The 24,480-nt window shown below is 54.0% G+C and overlaps 1 protein-coding gene across 2 annotated transcripts; it reads left to right on the top strand.

The window, feature by feature from the left end:
• The first annotated feature begins 1,645 nt into the window (after nt 1-1,645).
• IMPA2 (inositol monophosphatase 2) lies at nt 1,646-23,672 on the top strand. Of its 2 annotated transcripts, none has more exons than XM_006043024.3 (8): nt 1,646-1,903; nt 8,643-8,776; nt 12,066-12,170; nt 14,066-14,111; nt 15,904-16,012; nt 21,121-21,229; nt 21,710-21,861; nt 23,166-23,672. In XM_006043024.3, exons 1-8 carry the CDS (start codon nt 1,808-1,810, stop codon nt 23,279-23,281), a joined length of 867 nt encoding a protein of 288 aa, XP_006043086.3. In that variant the 5' UTR covers nt 1,646-1,807; the 3' UTR covers nt 23,282-23,672. The 2 variants fall into 2 exon arrangements, with proteins under 2 accessions (XP_006043086.3, XP_025129504.2); XM_025273719.2 differs by lacking the exon at nt 1,646-1,903 and adding an exon at nt 6,306-7,939.
• Nucleotides 23,673-24,480: the final 808 nt, after the last annotated feature.

Raw genomic sequence — 24,480 nt, 5'->3', positions numbered from 1 at the left:
CCCAACCTAGGGATCGAACCCAGGTCTCCTGCATTACAGGCAGATTCTTTACTATCTGAGCCACCAGGGAATCCAAGAATACTGGAGTGGGTAGCCTATCCCTCCTCCGGGATCTTCCCAACCCAGGAATTGAACCAGGGTCTCCTGTATTGCAGGCAGATTCTTTACCAGCTGAGCTACCAGCGAACCCCAGATGCTAGCCGATGTGGCTCTAATATCCAGGGTCCTAATGCCTACTCCTCAGCCCAGGCTTTACACTTGCAGTGACTTTCTGAGATCAAAACAGAGGGGCTAACTTCAGTTCCAGGTGTATTCTCCTTTGCCACAAAAAGCTGTCCACAAAATTCCTTGAGGCCTTATTCTGTCATCTACTGTGGATTATCTCTCTTTGGTTTGTCAGCTCAAGACTGACAGATGCTTTTGTTCATTCAGTTCTAAAATCAAGTGCCTACTAGATTCAAAGACAAAGAAAAGCAAATAATTGCACAACGTGACTAGGTCTGCAGCCAGTAGGTGAGCTGCTGGGACCTGGGGGCCTGGAAAGGCTTGGAGTGGAAAAGTACTGAACCTCAGTCAGAGGGGAGGAAACACTTTCAAGGCTCCTGGACAAGGTGGTCTTGGCAGAGACCCTGGGAGAGGCCTCATGTGAGGCCCCGCCCCTGGGGACGGGAGGTGCCTAGACCAGACATGGAGACGTGCCCCAGAGCATGGCTGGGATGGGGGAGTGCGGGGGAGGCTTCTGAGTCCTCCCTCCAGAAAATGGCAGCGTGCTGGCCGGGTCCCAAGTCCAGCGCGAGGAAGGTAGACCCCACCCTCATGAGACTTGCCAGGTAAAGCTTTGTAGTTGCCTGTGGCCAGGTCTGAAACATCAGACATGGAATTTTAACCTGGAGCCAAACTCCTGGGAAGAGAGTTAAAGTAGGACATGATTTCTCAACCCCAGGGTTATTATCCTTTTGGGCTGAACAATCCCTTGCTATGGTGTCCTGTACATCGGTGGGTATTTGGCAGCTTCCCTGGCCTCCATCCACTAGGTGCTAGCAGTTGCAACAGCCTGGAATGTCCCGAGATGTTGCCAAATGTCCCCTGTGGGCAGCACTGCCAAGTCGACAGCGCTGAAATAGAGATGCTCAGAACCCTGTGTGTGGGTCTGCTTCTGCTACCTTTCGGCATCGCCCTGGGAATATGTCCTCTGCCTGGAAACACTCTCCCCTTTTCCATCTGTGGATGCCTCCTCTACCCCTCCCCACTCCGGTCCTCTACCCTTCCCCCTCCTCTGTGAGACCTTCCCGGACCACACTTCACCCCCCTCCCCACGCCCACCTGACAGCCCACCCTGTCATTGCACGGCTTCTATATCAAACAAACGCTTCCCTAGGATGGTCTCAGTGTCTCTGGGATACACTGTCCACAGGTCAGTATGGAGGAGGGTGGTCCAGATCACGACCAGGCACACCCGAGGTTGAGAGAATGGCTAGAGGTCACTCTGGGCCCACTTCTGGGATTCAGAAGAGATAAAACAGGGTGGGGTGGTCCTCGGGGAGGAGGGCGGGGCCGGGGTCTGGGCGGGGCGGGGCTTGGGGCGGGGCTGTGAAGGAGCCGGGCCCGGCTTGTTTCGGGGAGGGGCGGGGCTCTGGGCGCTGCTCCCCAGGCAGGCGCCGGTCCAGCTCGGCTCCCGCCCGCTCCCCGCCCCCTGCAGGTCCGCACCCGCGGGCGGGCGCGGCCCAGGAGCGGAGCGGCCAGAGGCGCTGGGCGAGCGTGGAGCCTGGCGTCGGGGCCGGGGGCGCCGGCAGGCCCGGAGGCTGCGATGAAGGCGAGCGGTGAAGACGGGGAGGCGCCGGCCGGGGGGCCGTGGGAGGAGTGCTTCGAGGCGGCGGTGCAGCTGGCTTTGCGGGCGGGACAGGTGAGAGCGGCCCAAGGCGCACAGCGGGTGTAGAGCGTGGCGGACGGAGACCCCTGCGGGCAGGAAGGCGCGGGGCACGAGCCGCCGAGGGGTTCCGCAGCGCCTCCGGCACACCTGTGCACCTGCCGCTCCCGCGCGGGGGCTGGCGCCCGGGGTCCCTCGGGCTGGGGGCGCAGGACGGCCTGGCGAGGGGAGCGGGGTCAAGGCGCGCGGACGGTCTCGGATTTGACCCAGGGCGGGACGCTGTGCGATTGCCCGGAGTTCGAACCCGGCGCGTGGAGATAGGGCGGACCGTCTGTCCTCGAGCGTCCGGAGTCGAGAGGGTTCCGCTGCGCGAATGGAGCAACTGCTGCCCACACCGGAAGGATGAAGTAGAGCTGCGGAGCCGAAGAAACCTGCGGAGGGCAGCGCTCTCTTCGCGCTCTCGTTATGTTCTGCTCTTCCCTTCCTCGGTGCCCCGCGCCTGGGGTCCTCAGGCCACGTGCGGCGCCAAGTTAGGGGCGCTGGGGGAGGCCGGGCGCAGGGATGGCTAGGTACCCCCTCGCTCGACAAGGCGCAGGGCTGCGTTCCGGCGATCCGAACAGAAGGTGGACGGAGGAGGAGCCCTGTCCCTGCGGTAGTTTCTTTTCTAAAGGCAGGCTGTCGCCAGTTTTGCCGTAGAAGTGCGTCCCCAGATCACAGTCACCGTGCGGTCCCTCGGCCGCCTGACAGTTAACCTCAACACTAGTGGACGCCTTCTGTGTCGGGGGCCCTCCCTCTGCAGTTTGAAGGACTGAAGACTCAAAGGGGCGCTGTGAGCCTTGATCCTTGGGGAGAAGGAGGACCCCAACCCCGCCTGCTACCCTGAGGAAGCTCGCGGTTGCAGGGCCAACGTCCTTCCTGGAGAGCGGGTCCCCATGCGGGGGCACTGCCCCGCCCCTCCCCAACCCTCACTTCCTCTCCGGAGGCGCGTCCTCGGGGTATAATGGTAACTTTTAGGTTCCACCGTATAACTTTCTTCCTTCAGCCTTGGAGAAGAAGCCAGTCTAGAATTCAGACACCACTGTGTAAACCCTGCTGGGTTGTTACAGGGTTTCTGTGGTTTTTCAAATTTAGATCCTTGAGGAAACAGAAGGGTTTTTGAAACCCCCCCCCTTTTTTTTTTTTTTTAAGTTTGCAAATGCTTACACAGAACTTGCAACATAGCAGGCCCCGTTCTAAGGGTCTTGGGAACTTTAACTTATCTAAGAGATCTCTTCTGCCTTTGCAACTTGCCAAGAACAACAGAAAACGCATTTTTTGACAGTAGGGTGAGGGTGCAGTAAGGATTCTACCCTTAAGGGTCTAGTCAGGAGGCCCAGGACTGCAGCCTCCCTCCTAGGCTTTATGCTGTTGCTCCCTGCCTCCCTGACTAGAGGAGGCGGGTAGGGAGGGCCTAGTGGTCTGGTCTGGGGCTGGGACTGGACAGAAGCCACACAGGGTGGTCCTGTCCTGTGTGAAGAGGGACAGAGTGCCTTAGTGATGCTCTGACAGTAACATCACAGGGCGCTGAGAGGAGAAAGCCTGGCCTGTAGCCAGTGAGCCTGGGGTGGGGAGGACAGAGGGTGCTGAGCACTCACCCTTGAGTCCTCCTCAGCCAGAGGTGTGTTTGGTGCAGGTTCCAGGGCCTCCTAGCACAGGGGTGCCTGCCCCTCCCATCCTGCTGCCCCGACACAGCTCTGTGTGCTCAGGTCCTGAGCCAGAGGAAGGACTGGCTCCCAGGAGACTGTGTGGCCCTCCGTCTCTCAGTCATGGGTTCAGGTCAGGGCAGCCTGGACCCTTTGCTGCCGTCCCCCCTCTGCCCATCCCGAGAGGTTTCCTGGACCCCTGCGTCCTTGCCTCTCCACCGCCCAGTCCTGGGGTGCCTCGGGTCAGGGGCATCCTGGCCAGTCCAACCGCCCCACAGCTGCAGGAACCCTGCCCTGGCTGCTGGGCTTTGGGGGACAGAGTGACGTCAGCCGCCCCCCCATCACCACCACAAGTAAAGAGAGGGATATTCATCGAAATGAATATTTATCATCTTTTATGTGATGTGTGAGCAAAAGTATCTAAGAAAACTATGTTTTTTAAGTTGTCCTGCAGCATAGATCCAGGTTTTGTTGAAGCTGAAATTTAAATAATTTAGGGGCCTTCTATAAGAAAAAATATACAAAATTCAAAATTCGACATAAAAATTGTTTATTTAGAATAAAAAAAGGTCACAACAGTATACATTTTAAGATGCTCCCAAATATAACAAAATACATCCAAATAGGTTTTTAACTGTTTCTCAAAACCTTCTGTAATATTTTTTCACGTTTTGGCTTCATACTGTACATCTTCAAATGACAATGAGTTAGTAGTATGTTCTGTGCAGAGACTAGAAAGATAAATTCAAGCTTTTCTGTAGGGTGGCTCATTGAAACTGATTACTAATAGCTTTGAAAAGTTTATTTAGGCTTCAGACTTGTTACTGGTGGCTTCCTATAAATATTTAGGCTTGCCCTCAATTTTGAGAATCCTGTTTCCTTTAACATTCTAGTTGTCAGGGAAAACTTTCCTGGTGTACTCTGAGGTGGGGTGCCCCCTGTCCACCTCAAGCTGCCTGGAGCAGAGGGGCATGGTGGGGGCTCTCACCCAGCAGCCCCACTTGTCTGGTTTTTGACTGTATTTTTTATCAATTATTCACACGGGGGGATTTGATAAGTGAGATACCGCTAACAGGACTGTCATGGAGCCAGCAGTGTCTTATCCTGTGTCATCCTCATCCTTTTCCCCAGAGCTCGCTGTCTTCAATTTTCTGATAGTTACACCCATCTTCTAAATAGTAGCTCTTTTCTGCATCATCCACATTAGACGCTGTTGTGTCGTGTAGCTGCGTTCCCTGTCAGTCCCATTGGTGCCTGGGCTTACGTGCTGTGACCACACATATCGCAAGGGTAAGCTGGGCAGCATGGTTGTATTACAGTATTACACATTCTTTGCTTTCTTACTCAACTTGCATTTTTCCCTTAAAGTTAAAAAAAAAAGTGTTTTTTTCTCTTTTGCTTAGTTTTCTGTGTACCTACCAACTTCCATCTTCCAACAGAATTTTTGATGGTCTCCTCGGTGTAGATACTCATGGATCTCGCTCCTGGGGAGACGTGGTCCTCACACCTTCAAGTGCATCAGAAGCACCAGGAGGGCCTTTGTGGCCGGCTGAGTCCACCCCCAGGTTCCTACCCTCTGGGTCCTGAGAGGGGCCCAGAATAAGCACCTCCACCAAATCCCCAGCTGGTGTTCTTGGTTGAGAGGCTCTGCTGTACATAGTACATTGTTGTGAGTGAGGATATGACAGTTCATTCACTCAACTCTTGAGACTTGGTACAATGTTCAGTTTGGAATTACTAGCAGTGACGTTGCTCATGCAGCACTCTTGCATGTGTCTTTTGGTTACGTCCATATGCATTTATGCTGGAGCTGGATTAACACTAAGAGTGAAATTGCTGTGTCACGGGGTAGGAAATTCCACCAGGTGCTTTTCCAAGGAGGCCACATGGGTTCCCGCTTCCCCAGCAGCAGTTGGGGGTTCTCTGACAACACTTGGCGTTGTCTGTCTTTCCATTTTAGCCTCTGTGATGGGTTTGAAGCGGTATTTTATGGTAGTTTTAATTGTATGTGCTATACGACTAAAGAACTTAAGGGCCTTTTTATGTGTTTACTGACTTCCTAGAGATCCTCTGTTTTTAAAATAATGGTGCTAAACTGATTAGAAATATATTCATTCACTCAACAAATATTTGAGTAACTCTGGAAAGGACTTTAACCTTTACTCTGAATGTGACTGAGGTTCAGTTTGGAGTTCTGTGTGGAGTCTTACAAGGTGAAGGGGAGTTTACCCTGACCGATGCTGGGTGGGGGGCCTACAACAACAAAAGGGTTGCAGGCAGAAGCTTCCGATGGAAGCTATGAGAATTGTCTGAGTGAGGGGTGAGGGTGGGTCTGACTGCAGATGATGAAGAAGGCGGTAAAGCAGTTGGATTTTGTAGGCAGGTTTGCTGCCAGATGGGAGGTGGATGTGAGAAGAGCCAGGGGTGCCTGCAAGGTTCGGGCCTGAAAAACTGGTCCATGGATTTGCCAGAACTGCGGGGGGATGGGGAGCAGGTTTGGAGGTAGAGGTCAGATATTGTGTTCCCAGCTGTAAGCTGTTGAACTTGAATTGCCAGTGGATCTCTTCTTGCATGGAGCCCTGTGTTGGGGAGTTCACGGGAGAGGCTGAGGGTAGAGTTTGGGAGCTGTCAGCCTGTGCTGGTGTCTTAGGCCAGGTCCTGCCCCGGAACAGGGATGAGCAGGTTTGTCCGCCCTGAGCTCTCCTTAGGTGGATCGCAGGTTGAGCCCCTGCATTTCCTCTTGGAGATCCCCAGCTGTCCTGCCTGCAGATAGAGGGGGCAGCTGGTGAGCTCAGTGTTTTTGTGTCAGTTCTGGCCTCAGCTGGCCCCACCTGCACTGGCACCCCCAGCTTCCACAGGGTGGGGAGGTGACCCGCATTGACAATTGTAACACTTTGGCCAACATTTGAAGACTCAGCCAAAACAGAACTTGTGAGCTAGCTATTGACAGAAGCAGCAGCAGCCCTATTGGCATATGTGGGCCAAGGGCCCAGGGGCAGTCTGTAGAGAGCTCTCTCACACAGAGAAGGGTTTGTGTTTTCTGTCTGTTCAGGCCTTCAACTAACTGGATGAGGCCCACCCATGTTCCAAAGGGCAAGCTGTTTTACTGATTTATATGCTCATCTCATCCAAAAACACTCTTATAGAAACACCCAGAATAACATTTGACACAGTATCTGGGTATCCAGCTGACACATAAGATTAACCATCTCATCACACTCATCATAAGTCTGGAACCTGAAATGTGACGGTACTGCCAGGCCCAAACCCCGCTTGCTCAGGCTTCTCCGAGTGTACTCTACGGTTCTGGAGCTCACATGAGTTGCTCCTTGGGGATGGGTGATAACCGTATGGTCGACTTGGAAACAGTAGCACAGAACCAAGATGGTGCACAGACAAGCAAGAGATGTCTGGACATGTCTCTGAATGATAGCCCCAGATGCTGGAGCTGATGAGGTTTGAAATTCAGGCTTCAGTGACTTAAGGCCCATATTTTATCTATTAAACATTAACAGAATGTTATTTGGAGGGAGAGACCCAGGCCAGGAGGTCTGTGAAGTGCAGGCTTAGTTAGTGAGTAGCTGAAAAACATCAATTAAAAAACAGCACACACTAACTTATTGCTGGCAGAATGAGAATGTTTAAAATCCTTTAGACAGGGAGAAAACAGATGTGGTCAAGGGTTTTGGTGGGTAACTCACCTGAAATACCACAGATTATCCCCTGAGGATGGGACTGTCGCTAAAGGGCAAGACTGATCGAGCCTGATAAGGATTTATGTTCTAAGACACTGTCCCCACCTCTCCTCTCCATGTAGAAAATGTCTGAAATTGAACTTTGTTAACCTAGTATTAAGGTTTGTACATCGTGTGTGCAGTAGATTTTGGGGGTTTGCCATAAGTTGTTAAGTTTCGTGAGGCCTCAGCCCCTTGGGTGGATGGACCTTCAGAGGAAGGAGACAGAGGACACCTGGGGCTAGTGGCGGCTAGCTTGTCTGAAGGGCAGCGTAGTTTGGGGCAATGATTCAGAAACGAAGTCTGAATATCTGGGAGTGTAACTGGATGAGAGGACACATCCAGGGCCCAGGGGAGTAGCAGCTGGTGAAGAGGGCTGGCCAGAGCAGCACCATGGGTGGCAGAGGATGCAGGTGTGGCGTGGCCTGCCCTGTGCTGAAGGACAGGGGCCCTCAATGAAACGATCACAGGATGGCAATAGTAAACGCTAGTAGAAACGGAAAAGAAGTCCTTACAGAAGGACAGGCTTGGCATCCTCCTCGACTCACAGTCCTTTGTGTGATCTGGGGCCCAGAGCCTGACTCCACCACCTTCCCCACCATCAAAAAAGAAAAAGCCTGGATGACCACAGGATCCCCATGGGAGAGGGCTGGAGGGTGAGTGATGGCTCAATGGAGCAGAAGGGGCAAGGAAGTTGAGGACGCAGAGGTGGGAGGGTGCCCTGGCTCCTGCAGAGAGGGGGTCGGGGGTCAGAGGTGGGGCTCCTTCCTCACCCCCATCCAATTAGAGTCTGGGGATGGGCTCTGCTTCCTGAAGCCTCCCAGGGACCCGTCTCCATTGCTCTGACCCAGGAGACAGAAGCCGACCCCCTAGCATGCCTGTATCACGGCAAGGGGGGAGTGTAACAGGCAGGAAGAAGCACTGAGCGAATGGTAGCCCTTTGAGGATGTGACTCACAGGTCATACATTGATGCCCCCCACGTCCTCTCGGCCACCCTTGGGCCCAGGGCCACACCTGCCTTCACAGGAGGCCAAGGCAGGGCTGCCAGGTGGCTCGGTGCCTGCCAGCCTTGGGCTGGGCTCTGTTCCTGGAAGGAAGGCCGGCTTCTCAGGTCCGGTTGTCTCTGCTCCAGGCCAGTCCTCTAGGCCACTGTGAGCCACCATCAGGGGTGATGGGAGCCATGAGGTGCTTTCTCATGAGAAGAGGGAGCAGCAGTGAAGGCTCCTAAGAGCCCCCAGAGAGCCTGGCACTGCCCGTCTGCCTATCTGTCCTGTTTGTCTACTGGCAGTGGGGGAAGGGCCCAACCCTGGAGCAGGAGGGGGCGGCCAGTGTCACCCACCTCCCAACCTTCATTGCAGATCATCAGAAAAGCCCTTTCTGAGGAAAAACGTGTCTCAACCAAGACATCAGCCGCAGACCTGGTGACAGAGACGGACCACGTGGTGGAGGCCCTGATCCTGCAGGAGTTGCAGACCAGATTTCCCTCCCACAGGTAGGCGCACCCCGCTCCCCCACCCCACGCCCGAGGTCCCCCCAGGCCGCACAGACTTGCCTGGACGCGGCCCCAAGCCCGAGCCAGGGAAGGCTGTCCCCCAGGGCTACCTGCTTTCCAGGACAGGTGTCCCTGACCTTATAAGTTACCGCGTGGAGAATCTGATGCAACTGTTCATCTTTTCCTTGAGAAAGACCAGCACTCATCCAATGCTGTGCGCCTAGTTCCGGGGGAACCTGGGGCCCCAGGGGACGCTTGGACCTTGGGGAGGGAGGGGGCCTTCCTGAGCAGGAAGGTCCTCGCCTTAGGGAATCACTTACCCCAGAGCTCAATCACCAGGTTCTTGGGTGTAGACGAAGTGTCGGCCTGGCCGCTGTCCATCTGGACCAGTGAGGGGCTCCCTCCTCAGCTGCCCAGCAAGTGACCAAGGTTGCAGGACAAGCCAGTCCACACTCGCACCTTCTCCTTGCTGCTTCCTTTTAACCTGCATCACCTGGGGGTCATGTGTGTGCATGGTGTGTACTCTGTGTGCATGTGTTTGTGTTGTGTGTGTATGTATGTGTATATATGTGTATGTGTGTTGTGTGTGTGGTGTGTGTGTGTGTACATGTGTGGTGTGTGTGTGTGCTGTGTGTATGTATGTTGTGTGGTGTATGTGTATATGGTGTGTATGTGTGTTGTGTGTGTGTGGTATGTGTACATGTATATGTGTGTATGGTATGTGTGTGTATTTGGTGTGTGTGTGTGTGTGTGGTATGTGTATGTATATGTGGTATGTGTATGTTGTATGGTGTGTGTGTGTGTTGGGTGTGTATGTATGTGTTATGTGTGTGTGTTTGTGTGGTGTATGTGTGTATGGTGTGTATGTGTGTGTGTTGTGTGTGTGGTATGTGTACGTGTGGGTGTGTGTATGTGCGTGGTATGTGTGTGTTGTGTGTGTATGTTTGGTATGTGTGTGTGGTATGTGTATGTGTGTGTGGTGTGTGTATGTATATGTGGTATGTGTATGTGTGTATGTTGTATGGTGTGTGTGTGTTGGGTGAGTATGTATGTATGTGTTGGGTGTGCGTTTGTGTGGTATATGTGTGTATGTGTGTGTGGTGTGTATGTGTGTTTTGTGTGTGTGTGGTATGTGTCCATGTGTATGTGTGTATGGTGTGTGTGCGTGTGGTGTGGTATGTGTATGTGTGTGTTGTGTGAGTGTGTTTGTGTGATGTGTGTATGTAGGTGTGTACACGCATATTCCTGTTGGCAGCCCTTGTGTTTCAGCATCTCTTCCTGTTTTCCTGTTTGGTGTAAAGTCAGGACCTGACATCTGTTATAATAGTTACAGGCTCTGAAATGTTTGATTTCTTAGTTTATAAAAATCTAAATTAACTGGCAGCCTCCAAGGAATCACAGTTGACCCTCAAGCAGTATGGGTTTGAGCCATGCAGGTCCACGCAGACATGGAGTCAGTCACTCAGTATTAACACTGCAGATGCAGGCGGGGGTGCCAGCAGGTCGGCGCCCCAGCCCCGCCATGTTCTGGGGTTGGATTCTGAGAGAGTGCAGCTCAGGAACCACCACCAGGTCTGTTCCAGGGGTTCCTTCCGTCCATGTGTCATCCAAGGGCTCCGACAGCAGTGAGGTGTCTGGGCTGGGCCTCCGGGGGTCCAGGTAGAGGCTCTGGCCATTGCAGGGCTCTGTGTGGTAATGGCGTGTGGTAATGGTACCAGGGCTCCGCATAGAAATGGTACCAGGGCTTCTGGCACTTTGCGGTCAGATTGCTCTGACAGGCCAAATCCTGGAATCACGCTTCAGCTCCTGGTGGTTTGGATCCACTGTTGTGTCGACGTGGGGCCTGGTATCTATTTGCACGGTGTGAATTTCCATACTCCTTGCCAACTTCAGGGCAGAAGTCAGCGTGTTACACAGGGGAAAAAAAAAAAAAACCTCTTCAGAAGACCATCTGGTCCACCCAGAGCAGCAGCCCCCACCCACGGTGGGCGTCAAGCTCCCTGGAGCTTTTCCAGCCCCCCTGACAAAGCCATGGGGGATGCAAGTTCCCCCCAAGCCCCCATCAAGAGCCAAGGGTCCCTAAGCTGCAGGCTGCAAGGGGCGGGGGCTGGTTGCCCGGGTCAGCTGGCTCTGCCCGCCCCCTTCTCAGCTCTGGGCCAGCTCCAGGACACTGCTCTCTGCTCTGTTGCCTAGAAAATCCAGATATCTGAGATCATCTTTCAGCAGCTTGAACCCAGGCTTGGTCTTTTCCCAATGACTAAGATTTAAGAGAAAGTACCAGAACTGGCACTAGTGGTAAAGAACTCGCCTGCCAATGCAGGAGAGATAAGAGATGTGGGTTTCATCTCTGGGTCAGGAAGATTCCCTAGAGGAGGGCATGGTAACCCACTCCAATATTCTTGCCTGGAGATCCCCTAGGGACAGAGAAGCCTGGTGGGTTACAGTCCATAGGATCGTAAAGAGTTGGACATGACTGAAGTGACTTAGCACTTAACACTAGCACCAGAATTTGGGGGCATTTAAATGTATTTTAGATCAGAGACAAATTGAAAAATCTGTGATGAAAAAAAAGTTGCATATGTATTGTAAGATAAAATAGTATGTTGTCATTTTTCTGCATATCTAAGTATTTAAATATGTCCCTTAACCAAGTTGGTGTAAGATTGTCACCCTTGCTTAAGAAGGACTTTCTTTTGGAGTGTTTGCTCTTCCTCGTTTTTAGTCTTTCACAAAACAGTATTAAAGATAGATTGCAGCTGTTTTGACTTTGATAAAATAAGAAACAACCTGATATGGGCTCCCTGGTTTCACGCTGCGTCATCAGGCAGCGGAGCTGGGCTGTGGCCTGACCGTTGAGGCCCAGCACCATGAGCTGGCTCCCTGGTGGACTGAAGGTGACCTTGTCACAGAGTCAACAAACTGGCCAGAGAGAAGGCCTGGGTGCACTGGGCCGTCAAAAATCACAAGGAGAGTTTTTACGACTCTTAGAGAAAACTAATAAAGTGAAATGGGTTGGTCTAATTTGTCTGGAGCTGTGAACCTTATCCCTGGGCTATTTCCTTCTGTACCTCCCACAGGCCTATGAGGGACTTTCCTGGTGGTCCAGGGGCTAAGACTCCAAGCTCCCAATGCAAGGGGCCCCGGGGTTCAATCCCTGGTCAGAGAACTAGAGCTCACTAGATCCTGCCCCTGTTTGACCCAGAGAAGCCTGCTGGTCTCACAGCTGGGCTTTGAAATGCTGTGTCTTGGGTACCTGGCGCGTTCCCAGACTGAGCTCTGTCCACTGCAGGTTCATTGCCGAGGAGGCTGCGGCCGCCGGGGCCAAGTGCGTGCTCACACCCAGCCCCACCTGGATTGTGGACCCCATTGACGGCACCTGCAACTTTGTGCACAGGTGAGCGGGCACACCCGTCTTTTCAGAAGAGGCATTTATTGAGGCAGCGGCCGGTCAGCAGACCTCTAGCGGGCTTTGGTCTCACTCACAAGGTGATCAAGTCTTGATACTTTAAGGTTTCCCATTTGTGAGATTCGTTCAAAGCATGTAGGAAATCTTCACTTGTTTAAAAACTATTGTGTTTGTCACATTTAAACGTTGGGTTGAATTAAGAAGGATCCTTAAGGAGTCCCCCTGGAGAGACAGACAGGGTTGTAAATAACACAAGGTGTCTGGCCGGCAGCCTCAGGAACGCGCGGTGTGGACAGTGGCCTTGGGGGTGAGGAGCCTGCCAGCTGCCAGCTTGATCTGATGGAAAATATCGGCCCCAAACAGCAGGTTTTCGGGGGGTCAGAGGCCCTGGTGGGGAGGGGAGTGGGCTGGGCAATGATGGCGGCAACCCGGCCCTAGAAGCACTGACCGGGGGCAGGTGTCAGGGTTGTGCAGCTGGTCAGGGGCCTAAGGACACCAAGGGTGCCGTGGTTTCCACAGAAGGTGGCTCTCCCACGAGAACATGTGTGCAGCCCCCAGAGCTCCTGCCCTGTCTCGGGCCCCCGTCCTGCAGGGGGGGCTCCCATGACCTGCATCGCCCCAGCCAGACACTCAGGGAGGGCCCGGGTCCCTATCCTGCAGTGTAGGGCGGGGGAGTGTCCCGTGACCTGCATCCCCCCAGCTGAATGCTTAGGGAGGGCCTCCTATAGATGACCCCAGACACCCACTTCCTTCCTTACAGTAAGGAGGTGAGTGGGCTGGGGTTGGAGCCCTCACTTGGAGTGTTTACATGTAAGTGTGCAAAGTGATTTTGCCCATCACATGAATCGTCACCCTTTCCTGCATGAGGGTCACCTTGAGAAGTTGGTCATGGCCCTATTGGAAGCCGTGGAACAGAGTGGTCTGGTGACCCCAACAGTGCCACCAGACTCTAATTCTAACTAGCGTGTGACACCCTGGGGAGTCGTGTGGGACTGGGGCACACGAACCAAGCTGTGGGTCACCGAGTAGAGCCCGTGTGTGTGGCTACTGGGGACAGAAGGGGCCAAGCCCCATGGTGGACAAAGGCCACATGTCTACCCCAGGACCAGAGAGAGAGAACCTGGACTAGAGTGTCATTTAGGAAACAAGCTTTGCGGCTGACCCTTAGTCTGCAGACACTGTCCAGGGCCACAGAGCCATGGTGACTCCTCACCCTGCAGCTCTGACAGGACCTGTCCTGCTCGTGTCCTGCTGCGTCAGGGGTAGAGAAAGTAGGGAAGGGCCTTTGAGGGTGGGGACCCCTGCTGGGCCATGGGGTGTCATGAGTGGTCCCATGGGGACAGCACCTCACAGCCTGGGAATGGTTGGTCCCAAGACTCCTGGGTTAGAACCAGCTCTTCCTTGTTCCTGCCTGTTCAGCTCTGACAGTCTTCACATAAAGGAGAGATTGTTCTGGAGACATAAACCCACAGGCAGGCTGCGAGGTCACTGCCTGCCTTCTGTGCCATGACCACACCTGGTGTCCTGTGTGAGGCTCACCCAGGATTCGTGTCAGGAGGGCCTGGTTGTCGCAGACCTGGACCCTCCACCTCACGGGCCACTGAGAACCAGAAAGCTGATTATTAAAATCTCTCAACCGGGTCCTTTGTGGTCACTGTCCATCCTAACAACTATCAGTGCAGCTGTCTGTCAAGGTCGCTGTCCCACAGGTCAGCTTGGCCAGCTTGTCTTGGGAGCACTTGGTGCCATTGTGGGAAGTAGCTTCTGACAAAACAAACCCAGCCATACTATAGAAAGGTCTTCTATGTCTCCAGCCACACGGAGGCTGCTGAGTTTGCACGAGTCCATGATGTCACAGCGTCAACCACCTGTCTCCTCTGCAGGTTCCCGACCGTGGCGGTGAGCATTGGCTTTGCTGTGAACCAGGAGGTACATAGTGGATGGAGCCCTGGCTGCCTGGGCCTTTGGCTGCTGTTTCTTGATCTCACTTCATGGTTCTAACCTGTTTTCCTGTCCTTGTCCTAAGCCTTCATTGTGACTAGTATTGATTTCAAATCCAAGAAAGGAAACAGGTGCAAACCAGTTTGGGGCATGAGGGATTGGGGCGTAAGGGTTTGGAGCATAAGGGGTTGGGGTGTGAAGAGTTGGGGCATGAGGGTTTGGGTTGTGAAGGTTTAGGCTGTGAGGGTTCGGGGCTCCACCAGCCCCACCCCCCAGGGCTTTCAGCAGGGCCGAATGTAGGGAACATTCTGGGCACGTGTTTCCAGTTAGTCTCCATCTGACCCCTGGGGCGTGTGATCGAGTAACACAATAAAGAAGCTCCTATTTTGGGAGGACATCTCTAGTCCCAATATTCTGTTAGGCCTTCATCCTCCTCTCGCTGTTGGGTGAGAGCGTGGCTGTCGCCCAGTTCCCACAGACCCTGGAACTGGGCCACATTGTGGGACCTGCGGGAAAGGCCGGGATGCAGGCTTTAGCTTCATTAGTCAACTGCAGAGATTACAGGCAGGAAGGACCTTTCCTTGCTCCCAGTTACCCTTGCCTAGGTCGGGGGCTCGACCTGTGCAGAAGGAGCCCTTGTTAGAGTCTCGTGTTCTATCCTCACTCTCAGCGTGAGCACGGATGGCGGGCGGGAAGGGAGTCCTGCTCGTGAGAAAGAACTTAGTTTTTGAGGTGACAATAAGCGAGAGTCTTCATGTTGATACTGGTTAGGGAATCAGTCACTCATATTATTTCTGTGTTAAACATGGTCACTGAGACGTGCGTGTGGAGCGGTGAGCACAGAGGGGTGGAGGGTTCATTCTGTCCGCAGGGTCGCTGACCAGCCAGGCCTTGGCCTCTGATGGGTGCAGGAAGGCCAGCCCGGTTCCAGGACTGACTTGAACTTGGGGAGCCCTATAAGGCCAGGGTCATGGGAAAGGGGAGGGGGAAAGTCACGTGCTGCTGGCCCTGGGTGGGGGCTGACTGGGGGTCCTCCAGGAGTGGGTCCTTTTCCTGCCAGCCCAGATTCCTCTTGGGTATCTCCCAGCAGCTCTCCCATTTTCTCTCTCTGTTGGCTGCCCTCCCCACCTTGGGACAGGCACACATGCTGTTCTTAACCCAGAACAGAGAGGTAGGGGAAGAGATGTAAGGAGGCTCACTTCCTCTGGACACCAGCTTGTTGGGGTCCGAGGCTGTGTGTCCTGACGTGTGTGTGGTGGGGGGCCAGCCCCTCCGGGGATCCACATTTCTTCCTGGGCTTCCCCTCCTCCCCACTCTGGGTTCTGTCACGCCCTCAGCTCTCCAGAGACATTCTGAGTTCTTCACATGTCAGCAATTTTGAGTTTCTTGTGGGGTTTGATTGGAGTCTCAAGAGCCTTTTTTCACCTCCCAGGAAAAAAACAAGAGATCTTTTTGAAGAATGAAGCCTTTCCAGTTACTTTCAGTAATGCTGAAATGATATGCTCAGTTATGAGCATATCAAAATGAAATGCTCAATTATGATATCAATTTAAAATATAGTTTTATTCCTTTAAATATATCTTTAAATGTAGTGATTTAAGAAAAGAACAGTTGCTTTCACAGTCAGGTCTAGGTTTGGCTGCGGACGCTGATTTGTTGAGTTCCCTTTTGAAAGCTGATTTTCACCCACACCCCTTGCGTTAGTGTCACAGCTGGAGCTTCATGGCCTTTGGTCACTGTGTCACGTTCTTTGTTTTCTGTCCCACCTGCCTGTCCACAGCTGGAGTTTGGGGTGATTTACCACTGCACGGAGGAGCGGCTGTACACGGGCCGGAGGGGCCAGGGTGCCTTCTGCAACGGTCAGCGACTGCACGTCTCTGGGGAGACAGGTGGGCCCTCTCGTGGGAAGGGACCTGTCAAGAGTCACTGGCTCCTCCGGGCAGCCACAGGGGTCCCTTGCCAAGGTCTAGTGTCGTTGGAGATAGCGCATCCCTGGAGGACGGGACGTCGAGCTAGCCTGTGTCTCTGTGTTTCCCTTTGCTGGGCCGGGTCTGTTCTTTACTCACCTTTCATCCCGAACGAGGGAAGGAACCCAGCCACCTGTTCCCGAGTGGTCCCAGTGAGCCGGCCAGGGCGAGGGCGGAGTCGGAGGCATGCTCTGGCATTCAACACCTCTCGGTGGCTGGATGACATCACCTGGGTGGGGGCTGTGGCTCCCAGATGCAGTTGACTTTGGTTCCTGTGAGAACAGGGCTGGCTGGGGAAGCCTTATCACGAGCCATGTCATACACTGCACAGGTGCTGCCAGCCCTTGTCATTCCTGGAGCAGGACAGAGGACACAGTGGCCTTTACAGAGGGTCTGCTGCTAGACTCACAGTCTGTGTGGCAAGCTGGCCTGAGAGGCAGTGAGAGGGGTCAGCGGCTCCCCACAGTAGTGGGGAGATGGGCCTCTAGCCCAGGCCAGGTGCACCAAGCTGAGCTCCAGTGAGAGCAGACCATGTGGATCCCCAGACTGGGGGAGAGGGGATGGCAGGCCCATGACCATGACCATGAGCAGCAGGTCTGCACGGGAGATGACCACCACGTGCAGAATGGGCCAAGCAGGACCAAGGGCAGGCAGGCGGCCTGGAGGTCATGAGTGCCCAGAGTGTGGGTGGGGATGAGAGGAACATTACAGGGGCTGGCAGGGTGGGTGGGGTAGGACCACGGACCAGCCACTGCCTCTGCTGCCCCGCCCCAGGACAGTTTGGTTTGGCCCCCGTAGACCGCAGTGTTAATTACAGCCTCGCCTGCCAGAGGCGGCCAGGCAGTCGGTTGTGTAACGCTGGGGTGAGGGAGTGTGTTGTTAAACTCGTGGGTGAACTTTGTTCCACATTCATGTGCTATGACAGGCGGCTTGGTCCCCACGCTCATGCCTCTCTTAGACCCTCCTGTATCCAGCCCTCCTCCCACAACTCACACCCACCATCCGCCCCCTCTGTGACACGGAAGCCCAAGTCTCTCCATGCTTTGTTCCAAAGCCCTCCCACGATTGTTTTAAGACTCTGACTCATACAGTCCAGGGTGACAGCTTCCGCCCTGGTTGTCCTCTGTGTACCGGGTAACTTGGTTTCCACCGGAGGTGACAGGATGTTCCTCTCAGCTGCACAACCCTTGGATATCTACACACCTAGCTTTGTCCCAACTGTGATGCCTTGTGTGTGTGACTGGTCAGCTGTGCCCCTGGAACCTCCGTGTTCATACAGGCAGAGAGGTGCGATGACAGCTGGGAGGGTTACATTACATCCTGCATCCTAGCGCTCGAGAACCGCCCTGGGGCTGGTGCCCAGAATGAGAGTCGTAATCAAAGCAGGAACTTGAGTCTTTGCACAGAATCAGCCAGCTGTGACCTGTTGCTGAGGCTGGGATGCATTTCTGCAGGCATGTTGTAGCCAACGTTTCCTAGAATATTTATCTTTGGCTGTGCTGGGTCTTCATTGCTCTACAGGCTTTCTCTAGTTGCAGCAAGTTGGGGCTCTTCTTCGTTGCAGTGCGCGGGCATTGTGGTGGTTCCTCTTATTGTGGAGCTCTGGCTCTAGGGTGTGTGGGCTCAATAGTTGTGGCTCCTGGGCTCTAGAGCACAGGCTCAGTAGTTGTGGCGCATGGGCTTAGTTGCTCTGTGGCACGTGGGATCGTCCTGGACCAGAGATCAAACCCGTGTCTCCTGTATTGGCAGGTGGAATCTTTACCATTGAGCCATCAGGGAAGCCCCTTAGCCAACATTTCAGTACACATCTTTCTGTCACTCTTTTTATCTAAGCATTGTTTTTTCTTAAACTTTTTATTTTATAGTGGAGTATAGCCGATCGACAAGGTTGTGATAGTTTCAGGTGAGCAGTGAAGGGACTCAGCCATACATATACATGTATCCATTTTCCTCCAAACTTGGCTCCCATCCAGGCTGCCATTGAGGAGAGTTCCCTGTGCTATAAAGTAGGTCCTCGTTGGTTATCCATTTAAAATATATCAGTGTGTACATGTGCATTCCAATATGTCACTTTCTCTTAAACCTTTTCACCTTTTCTACCAGTTTTTTAATTTTTGAAAATTTTCTCCTTTTCACAGTCCGTTTCTTGTAAAGCATGATCTATCGTGTTTGTGTTTAGTTACTCAAAGTCATCTCTGACTCTTTGCAACCCTATGCAGTTCTCCATGGAATTGTCCATGGAATTCTCCAGGCAAGGATTCTGGAGTGGGTAGCCATTCCCTTCTCCAGGGGATCTTGCCGACCCAGGAATTGAACCCGGGTCTCCTGCATGGCAGGCAGATTCTTAACCATCTGAGCTATCAGGGAAGCCCCATCATGTGTGTGTATCATATTCATTTAGTCTGACTTTCTTTTATGAAAGTTTTCTTCCCTGATTTCTCCTGGGACCCCTCCCCTCTACTTGTGAATGATGCTCTCCCGTGCATTCTCCATTTTTCACTTATAGCTGCTTCTGTTTTGTTGGCAGATCTTTCAGGAAATATTTAATCAACTGGAGAGATGTTACTCTGCTTCCTATTCTTTTTCTTCTTGTGATAATGGCGTATGAGATTCAAATATCATTCTTGTACATTCTTGCTACTTGAAATTTGTAGTCCTGAGCTCTGGAAGTTGAGGAGATGGGGTGGGCAGGGGAAGGCACTTTTTGTCATTTAGTGGCTCTGGGGCTGCCTCTCCTGGTCTGTTTGTGAAGTGTCTGCAAAGTTGGCTCTTCCTTGGATGCTTGGCTCTGCCCCTCCCCCACGGTGGCCGTCATCTCCTCGGTCCTGCTCCCCTGATTCCAGCCCAGTGAGCATGGGGTTCACTCCCATGAGTGTCTGCTCCGTGGGTCCTGCCCGGAGAGGCCCTGGAACGTCAGTTACAAACAGTTGTGGGGCTGTCGACGCCCGCTCTTCAGACCTCGCCCCATGCAAGGGGCTCCCCCGGCCCCTCAGTCTATTGCAGATTTTGAGGGTCTCCTGCTCAGGGTCCTGCCCGGTTCGATTCCTGGGTCAGGAAGATCCTCTGGCGAAGGGACAGGCTACCCACTCCAGTGTTCTTGGGCTTCCCTTGTGGCTCAGCTGGTAAAGAATCCGCCCGCCATGCGGGAGACCTGTATTCGATCCCTGGGTCGGCAAGATCCCCTGGAGAAGGGAAAGGCTACCCACTTCAGTATTCTGGCCTGGAGCCATGAGGTCGCAAAGAGCCGGACACGACTGAGCGACTTTCACGTCACTCACTGCTTGGGGTCCAGGAGACCCGCCACCTTCTCTCCTCCCCCGCCTCCACTCCGGGTTGCGGGACCGTGTCGCCGACGGGCGTCTGCCGCCCCCTGGTGTCGGGATGGGGAAGTGCCGGATGTGGCCAGGTTTTATGGTTGGTTTCGTCTATTTTTTGTGTTTTACTCTCTAAGCTGCTGTTTCTGTCAGAGGATAGTTGGAAGAAGTCACGTGGGTGTCCACGGCGGTCTTTCTAGGATTCTCAACAGCGTTTTTTCCCCTCAGTTACTTGTTTCTTTAGAACATAAAGTCTTGCGATGACAGTCACATGACATGAAATTAACTGCTGTAAACTGAGCAGTTCTCTGGTCCTGGGCTCAGTCGAGGTGGCCCTCCTCCCAGCCCCCAGCTTGCTTTCTGTCTAGTTCTGGGCTTTTCAGTGAGGTAGTACGGCTAATACTACTTTTCACGTGAGGGGCTCATGGCCTGTAAGGATCTGGAGGCAGGAGCACGCGTGTGACACCTGATGGTCCCAGGCGCCACGGGGAACTGCCAGGCCCGTGCTCACTGCCCAGAGGTGAAGGCTCAGTGTAGTGAGGCCGCGTTTCAGGGCAGAGGACTTGCCTCCCTCGCCTCTAGGCTGTGAAACCTCTCTCAAGACACCCTCACTCTGATCCTCAGCCAGAAAAAGGTTTTCAAATGGTTAGAAGCCATGGCTGCTTCATGGATTGCAGCCTTATCGTGACGAAGGGGCTTGTGTCACTTGATGAAGCTATGAACCATGCCCAGCAGGGCCTCCCAAGAAGGATGGGTCATAGTGGAGAGTTCTGACAAAACACGGTCCACGGGAGGACGGAATGGCACATCACTCTGGTATTCTTGCCACAAGAACGCCATGAACAGTATGAAAAGGCAAAAAATTCGAGCAAACTCCAGGAGACAGTAGAGGACGGGAACCTGGTGGGCTACACAGTCTGTGGGGTTGCAAAGAGTCCGACATGACTGAGAGACGGAACAACAGTATCAGTGTCTCCTGCAGGTGGTCTGTTCCTGGTGCGAGGTGACTGCAGGAGTGAGGTTACCTGTGGGCAGGTTTTTCCTCCACTTCATGGAGGGGCTTCATTCTCTCAACTGAACACACAGGCAGGCAAGCCCCGGGGCCTGAGAGCACAGGACATGAAATCTGAGTGTGAGGGGGTCTGTAGCCAAGTAGGGACAGTGCTACAGCCCCACAGGGAGTCAGCCAATTGCCTGCATCTGGCGGCCACACCTCATGTGGGGGTGTATGGAGGGATTACTCTTGGGGACCCCTTTCCAAAGACGTTGTTTAGATGTCACTTCCTCTTCGGGGGTGATGTTTCCATCTTTGTCATCACAGCAGCAGGAGAAAGGCTTTAAGATGAGGCATTTTTTCCTCCCTGTTTGGAGTCACTTTGTTTTTGTTTGTGATTGAGTGATGCTGGTTTTGTAACCACCCCCAGACCCTTCCGAGTTCCTCTGTGCTGTGCGTCCCTGGAACGAGAGGACTGGGAGGTTGCTCCCCTGGCATCCAGGCCTTTCTGGGGCCTGGAAGGTAAGAGTCAGGGTGTGACTGGTCAGCCCGACCTCCCTTTTCCAGGTCAGAAACCTCTGCAGCGTCAACCACGCTAGGAGGACATGGAGTGTGAGCAGGAGTAGAAGCCCGGTGCAACGTTCGTTTCGGGGAGTACCCTGACTGTGTGGTGGGAGCCACGCTGTGACATTTCTAATGGGGGGGATATTCTCTCCATGCAGACCTGTCCAAGGCCCTGGTTCTGACAGAAATCGGACCCAGACGGGACCCCGCGACCCTGAAGCTGTTCCTGAGCAACATGGAGAGGCTGCTCCACGCGGGTGCCCACGGGTACGCCTCCCCTCCCGGGACCTCCAGGCAGGCACAGCAGCCAGCTGCCCCCTGGGCGGGAGCAGGGGACACACATGCCAGCCAGTCCGCAGCCCAGAGCTCCACAGCCCGGGGTGGGGGCAGGGCCCTGAGCTCAGCGCCCTCTGTGATGTCAGTGATGCCCCGCCCCCTCAGCCTCCCCTGGGTCTGCCCTATGACAGCAGCCGCTCCATGTGGTCTAAATCCAAGGTCATCGAGGGTCCGCAGAGTGAAGGCTGAGTTCTTCCGTTGCAGCACCAGCCACACTTCAGGCTCCGCAACTGAGGGCTGGTCCGTCAGCACAGGTGGTTCTGTTGGGCAGCACTGCTCTGGGCTCAGAGCTCAGAGTAGAGATTGTGGGAAGAGGCCCTGGGCTCCTGTTCAGCTTCTGAGTCAGGAGACCTTCGGGGGCACCGCTGGAGCAGGGCCATTCAGTGTGCTCACCCCCTCCCTCTCTGTCAGGGTTCGTGTCATCGGCAGCTCCACCCTGGCACTCTGCCATCTGGCTGCGGGCACCGCCGACGCCTACTACCAGTTTGGCCTGCACTGCTGGGACCTGGCCGCAGCCACGGTCATCATCAGGGAAGCTGGGGGCGTTGTGATGGACACATCAGGTGAGCTTGGCTGTCAGACTGCTCTCCATCCCCAGGGGTGTGTCCCCGGAACAGACCCGCAAGCTCAGACAGACATCCTCCCACCTTTCCTGACAGACAGGTCGGGAAGACAGTGGGCCAGGCCAGAGGGCTTCTCCTGCTTCCTGGTGTGAAAATGGAGCCAGGGTCAGGACTCGGGTGGGGTTGGGGGAGGGCGGGCAGTGTTTTCTAAGCTCTCATGTCCACCAAGACCACAGAGCTGGCCATGTGCACCCCAATCTAATGACGAGATTTTAGGTGGTGATCCAAGAGGTGACCTATCCCTCTGCTTGGAGGTGACCACCCTAGTGATTGGCCCCACAGGGGCAAGTCCCGCCCCAGAGACGCCCATGCAGCCACCTCTTACGTCAGGGTTCTTGTGGAGCCTGTTCTCCCCAACCTTTGCTCCAGAGCCTGTTGTGGACATGCCAGGCTCCTGAATAACCTCTGGGGCCTGTGCTGGCCTTTCCCTGTTGCTCCTTCTCCTCGGGGCCTGGTGGGACTGCAGGGGGGTGGGGCATGACATGAAGACACATTGGCTTTGGGTATCAAGGACAGGCAGACCCATCTCAGCTGAAGACATGTCTGTCCTGTATGTGAGTACACGAGCATGCATACACACAGACATACGTGTGCACCAAGGTCTCCTGGATGTGACCACATGAGCGTGAACACACACAAACACGTGGGTGCACCACAGTCTCTCAGATATGACCATGTGAGCACACACACACTAACGTGTGTGCAACACAGTCTCCCAGATATGACCATGTGAGCACACACAAACATGCATGTGCACCAAGGTCTCCCAGACGTGACCACAAGTACACGCACATACAAACATGCGTGTGTACCAAGGTCTCCTGGATGTGACCACATGAGCACATGTACTTGCAAATACCCATGTGCACCAGGGGCTCCTGGATGTGAGCACACACAAACACACGTGTGCACCAAGGTTGCCAACGAGTCCATTAGGCCTTTTCACACCTCCAGGAGGCTGAGGTCCTTCATCCTGTCCCAGATATCTGGTGCCTAGAGCATCCATTTCAGGGGCCTGTCACAAAGGTTACCCCCAGCCTCCCCAGGCCTGCGGGGTCCCCGGAGCCCCAAGCACACAGAGGTTGAGAACTGCCTCCTGTCTTGAGCCTCAGGCACTGCACCTGAAGCTGGTATCCCCTAGCACAGCCTCAGGACACGCTGGGCCCGCAGGCTGGATGGACCAGGTCAGGCAGAGCAGGGCTGGCGCTCACCCCTCACCTGATGCCCTGTCCCTCTGTCCATAGGCGGGCCACTGGACCTCATGTCATGCAGGGTGGTTGCTGCAGGCACGCGGGAGATGGCGGTGCTCATTGCCCAGGCCCTGCAGACAATTAACTACGGGCGGGACGATGAGCGGTGAGGGGAGCAGACACAGGGCCACACTGGATGGGGTCTACCGGGAGCCTGGAGCTGGCGAGACCCTGAACAACAGGAATTCCTGATCCCCAGAAGAGCCATCAGGCCAAGCCTGGCTGTCCGGCTGAGCCTGTGTCTGGGCATCTTTGCTGTCTGGTGTCTTCTCTCTGTGACCTCACGTCAGGTTAGTCCAGCCATCCACCAGGGCTGGAACCCAGATCTCACAGGACATATATGCTGTGCAGTGCTGATACTGCAATCATGATTTTGTTTCCAGAATGCAAATCTCAGGTGATAAGGCTTTAGAACTGCTGATAAAGTAGGCTCGTTCTCAGCACCCCTCCCCGGCCCCCTCTGACACTTCAGAATACAATAAACCAAGTGACGCCACTCTGCTTATGTTTCCCTCCACAAGTGTGTCTCCTGTTTCCCCTAATGACCCCAAAATCCACAGGCCCTTTAGGGAAGTTGTTGGCACGTTACAGCCCAGAGTCCACACATGGTTTGTTGTCTGCCTGCCACTGGTGATGACAACTTCAGTCATTATCGCGTCTGTATTTAAAATCCAAGGCATGGGTCAGACTGAAGGAAACCTAACCAAAATCAAACCTCTAAAATCCTATTGTTTTTGTCATCAGTTTAATAAAGAAAAGTATTTTCTTGGCCTTATTTTTTTCCTCTTTAGGAAGAGGAATTCTATATAAGAACAATTCTAATGAGGACGTTCTCTGGCTGAACTTAAACATTCACTGAGGTTTAAGAATCAAGAAAGTCAGTCTTAGGACAGAGGAAGTTCCAGTCATGCTTAACTTTCTCCCTCGTGTCCTAATTTGCCGTCAACAATACTTACAGAGCGTTTAGAGCCGCCTGACAGCTGCCACCTCTGGCGCCTGAACTCAGGGGCTCAGCCCTTATGACGACACAGGCCTTGTCACCAAACCACGCCCAGAGAGCTCTGCTGACACCGAGGAGCCTGGGACACCGCAGAGCCTCACAACCCTGCACGCTGACTCCCCCTCACCATCCACTGCCCTCCACTCACAGGGCAGGTGCCCACTCAGACCCCTGGAGGATGGAGCCCAGGGGGTTTCCCGGGAAATCCCCTCCCAAGTCAATCCCCAGAGGGCTCATCTCCACCTGCCCTTGGGTTGTGGATTGATAAGTTTGTTATCTTTAGGAAGGAGTTTCCTTATCTGAATGGGG

The sequence above is a fragment of the Bubalus bubalis genome, chromosome 22 (genome assembly GCF_019923935.1).
Source record: "Bubalus bubalis isolate 160015118507 breed Murrah chromosome 22, NDDB_SH_1, whole genome shotgun sequence".
NCBI lineage: Eukaryota > Metazoa > Chordata > Mammalia > Artiodactyla > Bovidae > Bubalus > Bubalus bubalis.
Note: the sequence above shows the minus strand (reverse complement) of the source record. Positions and strands in the feature narration are given on the sequence as shown.